The 17,415-nt window shown below is 33.4% G+C and overlaps 1 protein-coding gene across 7 annotated transcripts in view; it reads left to right on the top strand.

The window, feature by feature from the left end:
• MRTFB (myocardin related transcription factor B) overlaps positions 1–17,415 on the top strand; it is a 140,501-nt gene that overhangs the window by 93,467 nt on the left and 29,619 nt on the right. For all 7 annotated transcript variants that reach the window (XM_051963097.1, XM_051963071.1, XM_051963104.1 and 4 more), the window contains one exon: positions 2,127–2,264. In XM_051963097.1, the coding sequence (XP_051819057.1) occupies positions 2,127–2,264 (138 nt within the window). The remainder of the gene's footprint in view (positions 1–2,126; positions 2,265–17,415) is intronic.

Genomic DNA, 17,415 nt, shown 5'->3' on the forward strand with positions numbered 1-17,415 from the left:
GCAGATGTTGCATAGTTCTGTTTTCACAAATATATCTTTCCTTCTAGCACTAGTGTTTCTACTGAGCTGTTAGGCATCACTAGGTCATTATTAGACATTTCTAACTCAACATATCTAAAACAGAATTTCATTTTCTCTCCTTCTAACTTCCCTTTTTCTGTCAAGAACACCATTATTCCATTCACCCAAGTTTACAAACTCGAGTCATCTCAAATCTTCCCGTTCATGCATTCCTCCCAAACCATAGATCCTCCATATCCAGGCTGTGGCTAGATTTTTGTTTCTACTCACATGAGATCTCTTTCATCTGCCACCTTTCTGTTTGCATGACCCTTCACCCTGGCTCACTTGAACTATTAAATAGATTCTAACTTGAGCTTTCTGCCACTTGAGCTTTCTCTCCCTTTTTAATATATTTTCCATATAGCTGTTTCTCCCCCCCCCCCAAAAAAAAAAAATAATAATACTCCTTGAGCATACATCTGACCATGAGATTTCCCTGGCACAAAAATCTCCAATATTCTTTTTACTTCTAGGATAAAGTAGAAACCCCTCCTAAAGTTCTTCATTTATAATGTAATTTCTATCCTGCCATTGCACAGGGTCCATCCTTTCTTAAGATATACTTTCTCCTTGCCTTTATCTCCTAATATTTGTAAATCACTTTTAAAAACTCGGTTAAAGTACCATCACCTACATGATCCTTTTCTTTTTCTACCCAGCTACTAGTACCTGATCTGTCCTGAAATTTCTTTGTATCTACTTAAAATATATTTTTTATTTACATCTATAAATGTATGGGCAATTAGGGTGATCCAGTGGATAGGGTTAGGAAGACTCATCTTTCTGAGGTCAAGTCTGACCTTAGACACTTAAGAACTGTATAAGTCACTTAACCTTGGCTGCCTTAGTTTCCTCATCTGTAAAATGAGTTGGAGAAAGAAATGACAAGCCACGCTATTATCTCTGCCAAGAAAACCCCAAATGGGGCCATGATTGAACAACAAATATATAGACTGCAAGTAGCAGACAATAATTATAGTTCCTTGAAAATGGGTTTATTTTGTGGTACACATGTTGTTTTCTCCAAGAGAATATTTTGTCCTCATATTTGTTTTAAATTAGTAGGTACTCTCTGTAGATTAGGTCATATTAATTTTTTTCAGTTATTAGTGGGAAATAAAGTAATAGCTAGTATTTATAGAAGAGTTCATTACCTAGAAAACTGATAAGATATTATATGTCAACTGATTAATATAGGGCTGGACACAATTCAAAATTTTGGCACTATCATATTAATAATAGCAATGTTATCATTCAACAATAATTATTCAGTTTTCTTACGTGTCGTTCACAATTGTATGCATACAAACACTGTTTAGTTGTAAATGAATTTTTTTCTTAATGTGAATTCCTTATACATTATGTCTAAAATAAAACTTAGATTAGAATTAACTACTCTTAAACTCATTCAGCAAATATTTATTGAGTTATTATTTAATCTATCCAAGACACTGAAATAGATAGAAAGATGTATTAAATAGGATGACTTTCCTCAAGAGCTTAACAGTTTTCTGGGTGCTGAAGAGGGAATACAAAGAAATGGTATGATTTCTGTCCTGCTTCAGATTACATAAGTACAGTTATTTTAATAATGATACAACAGCTAGCATTTACATAGCACATCAAGTTTTACAAATATTAAATTTACTTCATAAATAATTACCTCATTTTACTTTTACTTGTAAGGCAGAAAGACAGCTAGTTTAAGCAATTATTTCACAGTGTGGATCCTTTTTAGATAAATTGCAGGATCTCAGTACTAAACAGAAAAACCACCTATCTAATAGCATACTTGAATTGTTCAGTAGGATATTATTTAGAATTAATTTTTCCATGTAAGAAAACTTAAGATATCTTTAAGGAATTGAGAATACATAAACAAAGTAGATAGTCTTACCTTTCTAGTTTCACAATATATTACCACATTTTTCTTTTCTTCCTTTCCTTTTATAATGGACTCAAAAAAATAAAATAATTTGCTTATTTATATTTTCAGTAACTTAGTGTGTTCCAAGTTTGAGAAACAGAATTTTTATCTTTCTTTTTCCTATCTTTTTCGCCAGTATACTTCACTATCCACTGCAGTTTCTGAATTCTTGAAAACCCCTCTTGCTGCTGATCATCCTGCATCACGCCCTCCAGCTCCTGTCCTCTCTACAAATACTGTGTCTTCAACAAAGCCTGGGCCAGCACTGGTAAAGGTGAGTTTACCCTACGTATGTGCTTATTAAATTAAAATTAAATTCCTATCTCAGATTTCTTGTCATTTGTGGCACTTACCCAAACTGTATAGTATATTTTCAACCTGTAAGCTTGAGAAATGCCCATAATAACATTAATGATGCAGGAAATATCCTTATCAATAAACTAACCATCACTTTAAAGTTATTGGGAAACTCCACAAAGTTATGCAAAAATGTTCCAGAAACTATGTGACAATTCTGTTCTCATGACACTGAGGGAAGCTAGGGAAAAAAAGTTAGCAGATAAAGTTGACATTTTCTGTGTCTTAGGATTTCATAAAAAGATGCTGACTTTAATAGTTAACATGTTCTTTGGAGTTTGTACTTGAAATCATTACTTAATGTTATCCCAGGTGTATTACATGACAGATTCAATGTTTAGAGAACATTGTTTTTCTCAATTATGAAAATAGAGGTTGACTAATTGAAGTGTGATCTATCTGTACTGTTCTTTTAAATAAGCATGAGATTTGTGGCACTGGTCCCACATTTTATTTGGTGAGAATAATTCATTTTTAATGATGCCTCAGGAAGATGATTTTTCAAATCATATATAATTTTTAAATGATGTTTATTCATTGCATTAGTAGAGCTGTTTTATCTGAGAAAAAAATGAAAGTGGAAATTGCCTCAATTAAGGTCTTTAATTATATAAAGGGTTGTCATGTGGAAGAATTAAACTTGTTCTGAATTGTTCATCATGGGCAATGAAGTGACCAAAGGGTGAAAGTTACAGGAGGGATATTTGAGGAGGAACTTATATGGAGGAACTTCTCTCACAATAAGAACTGTGCAAAAAGTAGACTTTGAAAAGGACAAATTCTGTCACTGGAGATCTTTAAATGTAGGCTAGAGGACTACTTTCTAAAAGCATGTTTTTCTGTTATTTTAGCTTATTTTAATATTCTGGTTGTCCCTACCATTATTATAGACTTGAGGCATTTGAAAAGTCAATATTTCAGCTGGTCTAATCTCTTTAAAGATGAAGAAGTTGAGAGAAAAGTTAAATACCTTATCCAAGGCTTCAGCCAGAATCAATGCCAAATCTGGGACTAAAACTGAGATTTACTGCTTCTGTATGTTTTATGATGAATACTGCATTTGCTTTCACAGCATTTCTGTTATAAATTTTCAAATCAAGAATAATTTGGCATTATGTCCTTGTCGGTTTCCTCCACATTGCAAAATTTTTGTCTTTACCTTACCTCTCTGTCCAAGTTAAAATATCTTAATTAAAAGGAAATCTATTTAAATGTATATCCTTATATATTCCCTTTCCTCCTTGTTTGCATCAATTGCATTCTTTCTTTCTTGTATATTGTTTTACTCCCTCTAGTATATCCTTCTCCTCTCCTGCAAACAATCTTATTTCTCTTAGCCTTTAAAGCAGGGTTCCCACAGGGCCTAGATTCTGCTAACCCCATATGTGAGTTACATTTCTATCTCCTTTTATTGCCAAACTTCTGTTGAGTACTTTTTACTTTTTAACCTATCTTCTACTTCCACATTCCCACCATTCCACTGAAAGTCTTCTTCATTAAAATTACTAATAATCATTAATAACTTCCTAATTATAAAATTAAAAGCCTTTTAATCAGATTTTCCCTGCATTGAATACTACTGCTCATTCTCTCTCTCTTGCCTTCCTCTTATAGTTTCTATAAATGTCTCTCCTGAATCTTACTTTCAGTGTCCTAAATATATCTCTTAAATCTTCTTCTTTTTTTTTTTTTTCTTACCCCTTTTCTCTCTACTAGTTTCCTTGGGAAACTCATCTACAAGTTCATCTATTACCTATTTGCAGAGTAGTCATAAAACTGAACTGTTTTTACAACTCTATTGTATTGTTGAGTCCTTTCAATTGTTTCTGACTCTCTTGTGACCTCATTGAGAGTTTTCATGGCAGCCTAATAGATCTCATTGGGGTGTCTTCAACTGAATACACCCCAAACTAAATTCATCTTTTCCTACAAAACCTATTCTTTCTTCCATTTATCTATTAATAGCATTATTATTTTTCCATTCACTCATACTTAAAACCCAAGTCATCTTTGACCCTTTTCTTCTGCCTTACCTACTGTTCAATCAGTTGTCAAATCCTTTTGAATTCTACCTATCTGGTTTTTATCCACTCTATTCCTACTCTTTTCAGAATAGTTTGGGCTCACAGTAGCCTCAAGACTCAAGTAGCAAAACACTACCTAGTTCCCATTTAGTCATAAAGACTCTAGAAACACATCAAGAAATATTTAGAGCCTCTGCCACAATTCCCTTTATCATAACAAACCTGTCCATCAGGCCCCCTTGTACTCTTTTCATAAAGTTGTCCCCTTTTCCCAAGGCCTGAACCAGTCATAAGTAGTGATTTAATGTCAACCACAAAACCACAAGGCTAACCCCCTCCTTTGTTCTGAATTTTCCTTTGTGGCACAGTCTCTCCCCAACAGTTACTATGAAAAAAATTTCTATGAAAAAAATTTTGCCCTGTTCTTTCTCCAGCTTCATTGTATCACAGAACTTCAGATTCAAAGTTGAACCTTTGTTGAAACATCTAGGCCAACCAATATTTGGAAAAGGATATTTGCAGTATACTTGACAGCTTGTCATCCAATCTTTGCAAAGCACTTTATGTATACTTATCTAACTTTATCCTTACAACAGACCCAAGGGGACAGGTATTATTATTATTCCTGTTTTACAAAGAAAACAGAATGAGACAAAGGTTAAATGACTTATCCATGATAATGTTTTATAACTATTTGAGACAGTATTCAAATTTCATCTTCTGATTCTAAGTCCAGTCCTTTTATCTACTATCCTATTAAGCAGCCACATATGAGACTACTTTTATACTTTATCTTTCATCTTAGCTATTTTAGCTCAGATTTTATCAATGTGCCATCTCCCTCCAAGCTTCGTAGTTATGAAAATTTGTTAATGTTGCTGTTTTTATCTAAATTTAAGATAAAAGTTTTAAACAGCAATAGGCCAAAGACAGATGCCTGGAGTGATATTCCATTAGATCCTTCCTTTTAAATTTCTTTGTCTTTGTTCCTGTCTTCAATACATACTTTTTTTTTTATTATGAACTTGATAAACATGAAATTATCCACATACAAAAATATGGAATGGTGAATCTCTATTTACATTTTTTTTCAATATATATTAAATTTAACATGATAATACCAGTGCTTCCCTGTGTGTCTGTTTCTTGAACTTCTTTCTGCTATCTTTTCATCGTAATTGGTCATTACTGTTTTTCTTCTTTTCTTTTTGAAAGTACTACCACTATTATCTCCCCATGATCTCCCCCAAATTCCTCTCCCTTGTGATAAATAAGTCAGAGGGTTAGGGTTAAAGTCAAGCTTTTTTCTTTTACATATTTTTTAATCTTAATTTGTTGGGCAATATTCTTATCTTTTTCTTTACAGAAATTATTTGTGTTCGTGTCTTCAGAATTTCATTCTGGGGAATTTCTCCTACCATCATAATAATGTCTGCTGATTAGCAACACCAAATTTTTTTTTAATCAACAATATTGCTCATTCACTTAGATTATACTCTTCTTTTTGAGCCATGCTTTTTATCATCATTATCCCAATATTTCCCTTTGTTAATATATAACATCCTCTTGTCTGCCCAATTGAAAAACTTATCAGAATTGCCATAGTATGCTAATCCCTGGAAATATTGGAAGTAGAAGAATAAGATGTATGTTTCAACAGAGTATCTTTAGATCACAAATTTTTCAGAAACTGTCCTTTTTGAGTCATATAGTGTTATTTGCCCAGGGGCCTTCTGACTAGAACTCCCCAATATTACTCTGGTTACTCCATTGGTCATTGCTCTTAAACAGAGTCACCAGCATTGAAGTCTTTCCAGAAGTTTGTACTTCAAGAAGAACTGGACAGCCCAAATACAGTTTAGGCAATTATACAATACTTGTTGGAATTAGGAAACTATAAACTAAGGAATCATACCTAGTAAACTGTCTGGAAATACCTTGTCTAACTCCCCAGAACCAAGGCATTGAGTTGAACAGTTATGATTAATAGATATAGGATCAGAAGCAACAGAGATTTAAGCAAACCAAACTTTCCTACTTTTGAATTTGCCCTATCTGTTTCAATATCTCTTGATTTCTAATTTTAAACCATGGCTTTGATTTCTTTGTTTTGGATTATCCTTGGAATTTTTTTTGGTTTATCTTTTTTAATTATCCTAAACTTTCCAGATTATCCATTTTAATTACCTATCCTTAACTTCAATGACTCAAATTATGCTCACTTACTTCATAGGGGAGTACTAAATGAATTTTTGAACATTTAAATAATATGATGTCAATCTCATTTTTAGATAAAAGTGTTTTGAGGAAAATTATTGATGGTTATGGGGCAGCTAGATAGCACAGTGAATAGAAGACTGGCCATGGAGTCAGGAGGACCTGAGTTCAAATTTGGTCTCAGACACTTTATACTTACTAGCTATGCTGTGTTGTGCGACCCTGAGCAAATCACTTAATCCCAACTGCCTCCCAAAACAGCAGCAACAACAAAATGTAATAGGTGGTTATATTGGGTTTGTTTTGATAAGGGAATTGGTTAAAACAAATGCAAGGAAAATGAATTTTATATTCTCTGTAATATCATAAGTACTTTTAAATTTCTGCTATTAATTTTGTTTTGTAAAATAATGTCATAAGAATTCAAAACAGTGGTTTTGAGGAATTAGTTTTAAGACAGTTGTCATAATGGTAATGTTTGGCCAAGTTATTTACTTTCCTTGGGGGTAAAAAAAAAAAAAACCTGAGCTGCCATAGGGCAGCTAAGTGGCCCAATGAATAGAGTACCAGGCTTGGAGTCAGGAAAAACTGAGTTCAGATGCACCCTCAGACATTTACTAGCTGTGTGACCCTGGACAAGTCAGTTAATCCTGTTCGCCTTGATTTTCTCATCTGTAAAAATAACTTGAAAAAGAAAATGGCAGACTACTCCAGTATCTTTGGCCAAAAAAAAACCCCAAAGGGAGTCACAAAGCTGGATGCAAATGAAAAAAAAAAAAAAAAAAAAAACGGAACAAGTTTGCCATATACTAAGAACAGAATATATAACTTGAATTATTTGTTTCAAATAACAATAATAATAATAACAATAATAATTCAAAGAACCTATCTATGAAGGAGTCAGAGAGAAATTTGAATTGTATCTCAGATAATTAATGTGATTAGGAAGTATAAAAATTTACTTTCAGATTCATATAACTTTCATTTTTACATATAAGTTGTTCATTTTTCCTCTGAAAATTTAAAAGAATTCATCTGAATTATCATATATTTGGTGTATCTGTATATTAATAAGAAAATATTTATCCATAGAAAATATATTTTTGTTAGAAATAAATGACAGTGAACATATGTTTATTTGCTGAAATATATGTCAAAGGTTAGGTTTTTCATTTGCTCATAGGCAAATGAAAAGGCTGACAAAATAACACTTTAATGGGACCTATTAATTTAGTGACGGGCCTTCTTTATATGTCATAACATTTTGCTATTCCTTTATAAAGTTCCACTAACTACTTTTAGAGATTGAGTGTCTTAACCCTGGGATCTAGTCTAGTAAAAGTAAAATGTGGAGGGTGCTGGATTGCAAATAAGAATTCCTGAAACTTAACAAAGGACAAACAACAACAGCCTTCAGGAAATTTAATCAGTCTATATGGGAAACAGATCAGCCCCAAAGATCAAGCTGTAACAGAAAGAAGATTGTTCAAAAGAAAAAGATTCTGGAAGCTCATGTTAGCAAGGCCATTGAAAGAAGGTCAGAGAATAATATTCTATGATGAAGGTCATCAGGAACCAGGATGTGAGTTAGGAGATAGTATTATCAATTTTTTGGATCAAAAGGACAAAGCTGTATTAACACAAGAAAGTGAAGACCTTTTCATGTGTATGATATCCAGTTTGGTTGGATTATTGTGCAGCTTTCCGAAAACCAGTATCAACCTTGGACAGTAGAACAGTAGAACTATAGTCATTACTCTCATCCTGGCCAAAATATGTATATTAAATGGAGGATGCCAGTTGATTACAGATCTCATGGAAAAGAGATTCTATAATTCAATTTTGGGCAGACTTCTTAGAAAATGGTTTTCCTTCATCTCTGTAGGAAAAGTTACTTTATTGGAAAAGAAAGCAAGTAGAGGAAACTGAAAAATGGGTCAGGTAAAACTAGTATATTTTGAACCCATCTCAAGAAAGAAGTTGATCATTACAATGGGAGAAGCTTATGAGGGTGATAAATATTATCTCAGAGGTGTGGAGTTAAATATCTGAATAGGGGCCAATGGAAAATATCTTTCCTTGTAATATTAGCTTTTATATACAGTAGTGAGTAAGTAAAGGACTACAATGATCCTAAGATGTGCACTATTGTTTTTGTTGTAATATTCAATTGTAGTTTTGTTTTTTAAAATTAATGAATAAAATCAAGGATGCAAAATACAGATTTTACAGTCTGCAAAGAAGCCCCCAAGCATTTTTTTCATAATTTTTACTTTTCTATTTTAATGTATATGTGCCTTATTTAGACTAAGGTTTAATTATTGACTTACTAAATGTTCATATAAATAAATTTATAGTTGTTAAGCTCTAAAATTCACCATCAGAAAACTTTAAAAAAAAAAAAAAGAAAAGAAAGAAAGAAATAGGGTGGTACAGTGCAGGGCACTAAAACATTTTCCTCTCATAACTCTTTTTCACCCAAGAAAATTTTATGTGACTCTGGGTATATAGATATACAAAACAGGGATACAAATCAGACATTTGATCATAACCAAAATTTCGCAAGACCCTATGGGTCATGATCCACAATTAAGAAGCTGGGATATAGTGGATGTGAATTCAGGAAAATGTGAATTATTCTGAAGGAAAGGGCATATCTGGGAAAAACTATGATGTAAAACAAAAAAAAAATCAATAAAACAAGATGTTGATTCTGTTGTACTATTTTTGTAATAAGTTTCATGTAAAATCTTTGTGTGCTATGATCTTATTTTGAACAACCTGTGAAATAGGGCAGAAATTTTCCTCATTTTCCAGATGAGGAAACTGAGGTTTGAAGAGGCTTTGATTACTTTAAGGTTGCACATTTCACACTTCACAGTAGTAGTACCAGAAACCAAACCACCTATCCATCAGCCTTTTTAGCTATACTGGAGATGTTATAATTAGAGAAAGCCAAAAGATTCCAGGAAGACCTATGTTTTTAATATATACATCAACTATTCCCTATCAATAATGTAAAAAATAGATTTGGTATTTTTACATTGTCCAGCATTTTTAATAGTTATCCCCAGAAATATTCAACTGATTAACTGGCATAATGAATACTTTAGAGCTTTATTTTTTCAAAGAAACTATTAACAATTGAAATAAAAGTGTCAAGGTCTAATATTATTACATTGCTAGCATGGTCTCATTAATAAAATTGCATTGGATATTTATAAGGTACCGTAGCTGCCCACTAATTTAATAGTTTTAGGCAGCTTATCATTCATTTTTCATATTCTCCATATCATTAAGAATAGGACAGCAAGGTGGCATAATATAGAGAGCACCAGAGTTGAAAACAGAAAGCCTCATTTTCCTCAAGTCAAATGTAGCATCAAACTTTCAAATCAGTTTAACCATGTTTGCAACAATTTCCTCATCTGTAAGATGAGTTGAAGAAAATGGTAAACCACTCTGGTATCTTTGCCAAGAAAACCTCAAATGGAGTCACAGAGAGTCAGACATGACTGAAAATGACTGAACAAACACAATAAGCATAGTAATTAGTTCATGTACTCTTCTCAGGGTGCCTGCTTGAGAATAAATTCCATACTGCCCTTCAAACCAATTTTCAGACAACAGCAAAAATCTCAATGAATGTAAATAGTTCACATTCCTAAAGAGAGACTATGAGGTACAGAGCACCAGTCAATTTTTAAAGTCTCTTTTGGTATATTAACAGAGCTAAAGTTCCTCCAAAAACAGAGTAATTGATTGTAATTCTGAATTCTTGATTAGGCCACTATGACTGTTGTCATATGTTTCCCCTTTTATAGAAAAAGCAGACTCTAGCCAATACAAGAAAAAAATGTAACCCCAAAAAAATTTAAACAAGTATACCAAAGTGAAAACTGTAAGAACTTAAAAACTAAGAAAGCAAAAAATATTTTAACATTAAAAATGATTGCCAAGAACATGAAACTCAAGAGAAATGAAAATTGCAGTGACAGCCAGAACCTGGGTTAAATATCAATATATATGCAACACATAGGGAAGTTTGAGAGAGGAAAAATGGATAGCTTTTAATATTAGCATTTTTATAAATGCCATTAAATTTTTTAATGCCAAAATGTTCTTTCCGAGGCACATTGATATTTATTTTGTGACAAGTCAAAATACATGTATTACCAAAGTATTCAGAAAACAATAACAAATGAAAAGTCTAAATTTGAAATATGGATGGATAAGGAGGTAATCTTTTTTTTAAGCCTTGTATAATTAACACAAATGCTTTACGTTCTGACTGTGGCATTTCCATTTTGTGCAATTTAAAAGAAAGTTCAAACGTCTGAGAAAAGGCAAAGTCAAGATAATGGAGTGGATAGGAAGCAATTCAGTGAATTCCTGTAAACATATTCATCCTAACAGTTCTAGAAAATATACCAGATCATATCCTGTTGGAGAAATCTAGGTAAAGTGTCAATGAGTCCTTTGTCCATGTGTGCTCAACATAGGGAACCAAATAGGGAGGTTGGTGAACATTAGAGAATAGCGTTGGTGTGGGAGCACTCCAGCATGAAAGAAGAATCCAGACTCATATCGGGCCCTGCCCCAGGGGCAGGTGCTGACTCTTAACTTTGTCACCCGCTCTTCCTCGGTCCCTGGTCATTCATAGGGGATGGAGTGAGAAGGAAACTTGCATCAACAGTGGTTCCAGCCCAGCCAATATACTGAAAAAGGTGGGTAGTTCAGAAGTCAGTAGCAGTAGTATGGGCTTAAACCCCAGGAGCAGTGCAAAACTTCACTTCCAAAGGTTAAGATAGGCTGCTGAAGAATAACCAGGGCAGGGATCCCAAAACAAAGGGGAACTTCAGTTCTGCCTCTTTGTGCCAAGAGAGCTTTCCAGCTGGCTGAGAAGGATGAAGGCCATCAGCATTCTATTCTTATTCAGATTCAAAATCAGGTCAGGAGTTTGCAGAATTCAGACCAGGGGAGGAGCAATCCAACTTCTGGATCATATCACTTTGAGAATATTCAAAGTTTGCAGGTTTTCAATCTGAATTTGTCCCCGAGATCTAGGGATAACACAAACTTCAATTCTCCCAGGAAAGCAACAGGTCGGGCCAGCCCTTTCCTCTACAAGTATGCAAAGCCTAGTCCTAATGTCACATTCAAAGTCAGGAAGTGCCTCTACAAATATGCCTCAGGGGGAAAAAAAAAAAAAACATAGCTTGAGCACGAATTAAACTAGAATTCCTGAAAACAGATGAAGAAATGTTGTTTTTTTTTTTTTTTTTTTTTTAAGGAGTAAAATGTTTTTTATCAAAGAAATGAGGACTAGAGGAGAAAGAATTGAAAAGGAAGCTAACAGCGTGGCACAAAAAGCACAAAATCTTGCTCAACCAAACTCTAAAATTCAAAGGAGTCAAATAGAAGCCAATGACTCCATGAGGCAACAAAAAATATTACAATCAAAAGGCTTAGGAAAAAGTTATTTCATAACTGATGCTAAGTGAAATGAGCAGAACCAGGAGATCATTATATCCTTCAACAACGATACTGTATGAAGATGTATTCTGATGGAAGTGGATTTCTTTGACAGAGACCTAACTCAGTTTCATTTGAACAATGATGGACAGAAGTAGCTACAATCAAAGAACACTGGGAAATGAATGTAAACTATTTGCATTTTTGTTTTTCTTTCCGGGTTATTTTTACCTTCTGAATCCAATTCTTCCTGTGCAACAAGAGAACTGTTCGGTTCTGCACACATATATTGTATCTAGGATATACTGCAACATATTTAACATATATAGGATTGCTTGCCATCTAGGGAAGGGGGTGGAGGGGGGGGGAAGGCAGGGGAAAAATTGGAACAGAAGTAAGTGCAAGGGATAATGATGTAAAAAATTACCCTGGCATGGGTTCTGTCAATAAAAAGTTATTATAAAATTACCAAAAAAAATTTTAATGACACAGAAAATCAAGAGTAGAAAAAAATTGAAGAATCATTGGACTGTCTGAACATTGTAATCAAAAGACAAAAAAAGAGAAGTCAAATATCACATTTCAAGCAATCTTAAAAGAAAATTTTCTCTCTCTTATAAAAAGAAGACAAAGTTGAAATAGAATTTACCAGTCACTAGAAAGAAACCCCAAAATGAAAATTCCCATGAATATTAAGAGCTTTCAGACTATTATTGTAAGCATCTAGAAGAATTCAAGTGTACCAAGAAGCCACAGGAGTAGAAAACTTGGAATATTATATTCCAGTGAGCAAAGACATAGGCAAAAATAACTTAGCAAAAATTAACATAATGTTACTGGGGGCAGGAAGGATGGGAGAGAAAATATTTCATGAAATAGGGGACTTCTAAGCATTCTTTAAAAAAACCAGAGCTTCAGAGAAACTCTGAAATACAAGCACAGAAAGAAAGAAAAACCTAAAAAAAGATAAACATGAATAGATAGTGATAAAGGATTAAATAAGGATAAATTCTTTACATTCAAATATGAGGAGATATTGTGTCTCCTCTGAATCCTATAATAGTCATAGAGTCCAGTTAGACAAATAATTCCTATGTCTTATTTTAAGAAGAGAATTTAAAGAGAGTAGAAGAGGAATATAAAGCAGGGAAAGGAAAAGAAAGTTAAGGGAAATTCTCATATAATAAGGGTGCATAAAGTAGAGAGGTAGGAAGAGGTATAGGAATAAATGATGCTTGAATCTCACATCTGGACTGGTCAAAGGGGAGGACAAATAATACAGTTGAGTACAAAACATTTCCCTCAACGGGGAAAGAGAAGAGAAAGGAGAGGAGGAATTAGAGGGACTAGAAGGATAGATTAAAGGAGGGATTACTCCTAAGCAAAATAAATTCTAAGGCTGTTTACAGTTCTTTTTGAGGTAGCAAAGAATGGAATCTGAGGGGTGCTCATATATTGAAGAATGGATAAACAATAATATACAAGAGCAATGGAATACTACTGTGCTGAATTTTAATTGGAATAAGAACCAACTAGGATTTCAGAGGACTAATGATGAAATATGCTATCCCAATTCCTGGTAAAAGATGCAGAATGAGATATTTTTAGAACATGTCCAATATAGAATTTGTTTTTGATTGACTCTATGTGTATGTAATGAGATCTGGGTTTTTTGTGTTCTCAATTGGGATGAAAATAGAAGTTGGGGCACAAAGCTAGAGGTACGTGGGAAGTAGAGTGTGAGAATATGAATCTTAGCAGATTAAAACAAAATGTGGGAACTCTGAACACCACAGTGACCAATTACAATTTCTGAAGACTCAAGATGAAACATCCTCCTGATAAAGAAGTAATGTAGTGCAAAATGAGATATGTTTTTAGACATGGCCAATGAGAAATTTTGTTTTGCTTGAACTGTATATATTTGTAACACTGCTTTCTCAGTTGGAAGGCGGAAGAAAATGCAAAGAGGGAGGAAGTTGATCTTTGAAAATAAAGTAAAATTTAATTTAAAAAAAGTAATGGCTGAGGTGCTTAGATAATTAAAAAATTTTAATTATGGAAAGCTTAACAGAAGATGCAAAGGAATTGTCTCTAGTAATCAGCACAGAAATTGTCAATATCCATAAACCAACAACCTATACTATTTATAGTAGATGCAAATAGAGATTAGCTTATAGCATTTGTAGAAGAGTAAGTGTGGTATAATAGAGGAGTTCAGGTCTTGGAGCCAGAAGACCTGTATTTGGATCCTGTTTCTGACACTTAATTGTTGTGTGACCTTAGGCCTTTCTCTTGGAGGGTCAGTTTTCTTATCTGTAAAAGGTGGATAATAATATTTGCCTTTAAAAAGCCTTTGACTTTCTACAGTATTTAATTTGTTTTAAAAAACAAACCTACAAAGTATAGATACAAGAGGGCCTTTTTTGTAATTATCAAAATAAATATCTAAAACCAAGCATCATGTGTTATGAGGATATACTAGAAACTTTCTCAATATTTCAGGGAACAAGGCAATGATAGAGAAATCCCAATCCACATAACAGTAATAGTGCTTAAGCTATTTGGAGTCAGTCTGCTAAAGCATACAAAATTCTTGTATAGATTAACAAAAAACTCTCCTTAAAGAAATAAATAACAATAGATAAAACATTCAAATAATTATGGCTGGGCCATGCAAATATTAACAAAAAATGACACTTAACACTTTATGCCAAATTTCATAGATATCAATAGATATATGATCTTAATATTTAAAACAATACCATTAAAAATTTAGAAGAGAAGCAAATTATTATACCTTCCATAGTTATGGTAAATAGATAGGTTTTTTTTTTTTGTTGTTTTGTTTTTGTTTTTGTTTTTTTGCTGAGGCAATTGGGGTTAACTGACTTGCCCAGGGACACACAGCTAGGAAGTATTAAGTGTCTGAGGTCAAATTTGAACTCAGGTCCTCCTGACTTCAGGGCTGATACTCTAGCCACCTAGCTGCTCCAATATATTTTTAAATAAGGGAATAGAGGCTGTTACAAAATATAAAATAAATGACTTTGATTATATGAAACTGAAAAGCTTCTGAACAAGCAAAATTAATGCATCCTAGGATAAAAAGGGAAGCCAGTCAATTGAGAGAAAAATTTTGTTTCAAGTTTCTTACATGAAATTTAAGTGTCCAAGGTATGTAAAAATTGCAAACATGACCATTTGAAAGACTACTCTTTATCACCAATAACAAATGTAAAACAAAGCACTTTAAAGTTATACCTCATATAGAGCAAATTTGTGAAGATGTCCGAAGATTAAAATAGTTGATGTTAAAGGTATTATGGGAAAATAATCCTACTAGTACATTGTTGTTCAAGCTGTAAGTCTGTACAGACATTTTAGGAAGTAATTTGGAGTCATGCAAATAAAGTAGCTAAAATATTCATACTCTGTGACGTAGAGATTCTACTAAATTTATATACCTTTAGGAGGACAATGATTTTAGGGGTGGGGTGGGGAAGTGGGAACGTGGTTTGTGTATAACTGTCAATCTGCACCAAAATATAGCAGCTTTTTTAAAATGAAATAAAGAACTTTAAATAGATGTAGACAAGTGGACAAAGTAGCTGTCATTGACTGAAGAATGGCTAAATGTTCTGGTTCATGAATGTAAATAGAATATTATAATAGAAAAAATGATGATGGATACAGAGAAGTTTGGAAAGATTTTATATGATCTGACACAATGTGAACAAAGAAAATACACATAATGTCTCCAATTGATAATTGGTCAAAGGATATGAACAGACAATTTTCAGATGATGAAATTGAAACTATTACCACTCATATGAAAGAGTGTTCCAAATCATTATTGATCAGAGAAATGCAAATTAAGACAACTCTGAGATACCACTACACACCTGTCATATTGGCTAAGATGACAGGAAAAAATAATGATGAATGTTGGAGGGGATGCGGGAAAACTGGGACACTGATGCATTGTTGGTGGAGTTGTGAACGAATCCAACCATTCTGGAGAGCAATCTGGAATTATGCCCAAAAAGTTATCAAACTGTGCATACCTTTTGATCCAGTAGTGCTACTACTGGGCTTATACCCCAAAGAGATACTAAAGAGGGGAAAAGGGACCTGTGTGTTCCAAAATGTTTGTGGCAGCCCTGTTTGTAGTGGCTAAAAACTGGAAATTGAATGGATACCCATCAATTGGAGAATGGCTGGGTAAATTGTGGTATATGAATGTTATGGAATATTATTGTTCTGTAAGAAATGACTAGCAGGATGAATACAGAGAGGCTTGGAGAGACTTACATGAACTGATGCTAAGTGAAATGAGCAGAACCAGGAGATCATTATACACTTCGACAACGATATTGTATGAGGATGTATTCTGATGGAAGTAGATTTCTTTGACAAAGAGACCTAACTGAGTTTCAATTGATAAATGATGGACAGAAGCAGCTATACCCAAAGAAAGAACACTGGGAAACAAATGTGAACTATTCGCATTTTTGTTTTTCTTCCCGGGTTATTTTCACCTTCTGAATCCAATTCTTCCTGTGCAACAAGAGAACTGTTCGGTTCTGTAAACATATATTGTATCTAGGATATACTGCAACATATCTAACATATATAGGACTGCTTGCCATCTAGGGGAGGGGGTGGAGGGAGAGAGGGGGAAAATCGGAACAGAAACGAGTGCAAGGGATAATGTTGTAAAAAAAATTACCCTAGCATGGATTCTGTCAATATAAAGTTATTATTAAATAAAATTAAATTAAATGGAAAAAAATTTTAAAAAAATACACATAATGATTACAATAATGTGACCAGAAAGAACAGCTTTGAAACAATAAAAATTACAAAGCCTGGCTCCAAAGAAGAGATTTGTGAAGACATCCTCATCATACTCCTTTGCAAAGGTGGGAGCTCTGCAGGTGACCATATTGCACACATGATCAAAGTTTTTCCATGTATTGATAACTTTTGCTGAAATCAGCATTTGTTATTTGGAATGGCTCTTTTGGGGCTGGAGGAAATATCCTGGGAGAAATTTCGCTGATGTAAAAAACATTAAAATTATCAATAAAAATTTTAATTTACATAATATCTACCCCAGTGATAAAATATATAAAATGTATTGCTAAACATATATTAGTACTGTTGAAATATCAGCTGTCGTTACTGGAATGTATTTTTTTCCAAGTATAATTTATCTTAATCTAAATCGAATAGGTGATTTTCAAACAAAGTTTTGTGGGGAAAAGTGGAGACACAGGTACAACAGGTAATTTCAGAAGACTGTTGTGCCTTTAACAATTCATACCATTATTACTGACTAGGATATTT

Source organism: Antechinus flavipes, chromosome 1, assembly GCF_016432865.1.
Source record: "Antechinus flavipes isolate AdamAnt ecotype Samford, QLD, Australia chromosome 1, AdamAnt_v2, whole genome shotgun sequence".
Taxonomy (NCBI): Eukaryota; Metazoa; Chordata; class Mammalia; order Dasyuromorphia; family Dasyuridae; genus Antechinus; species Antechinus flavipes.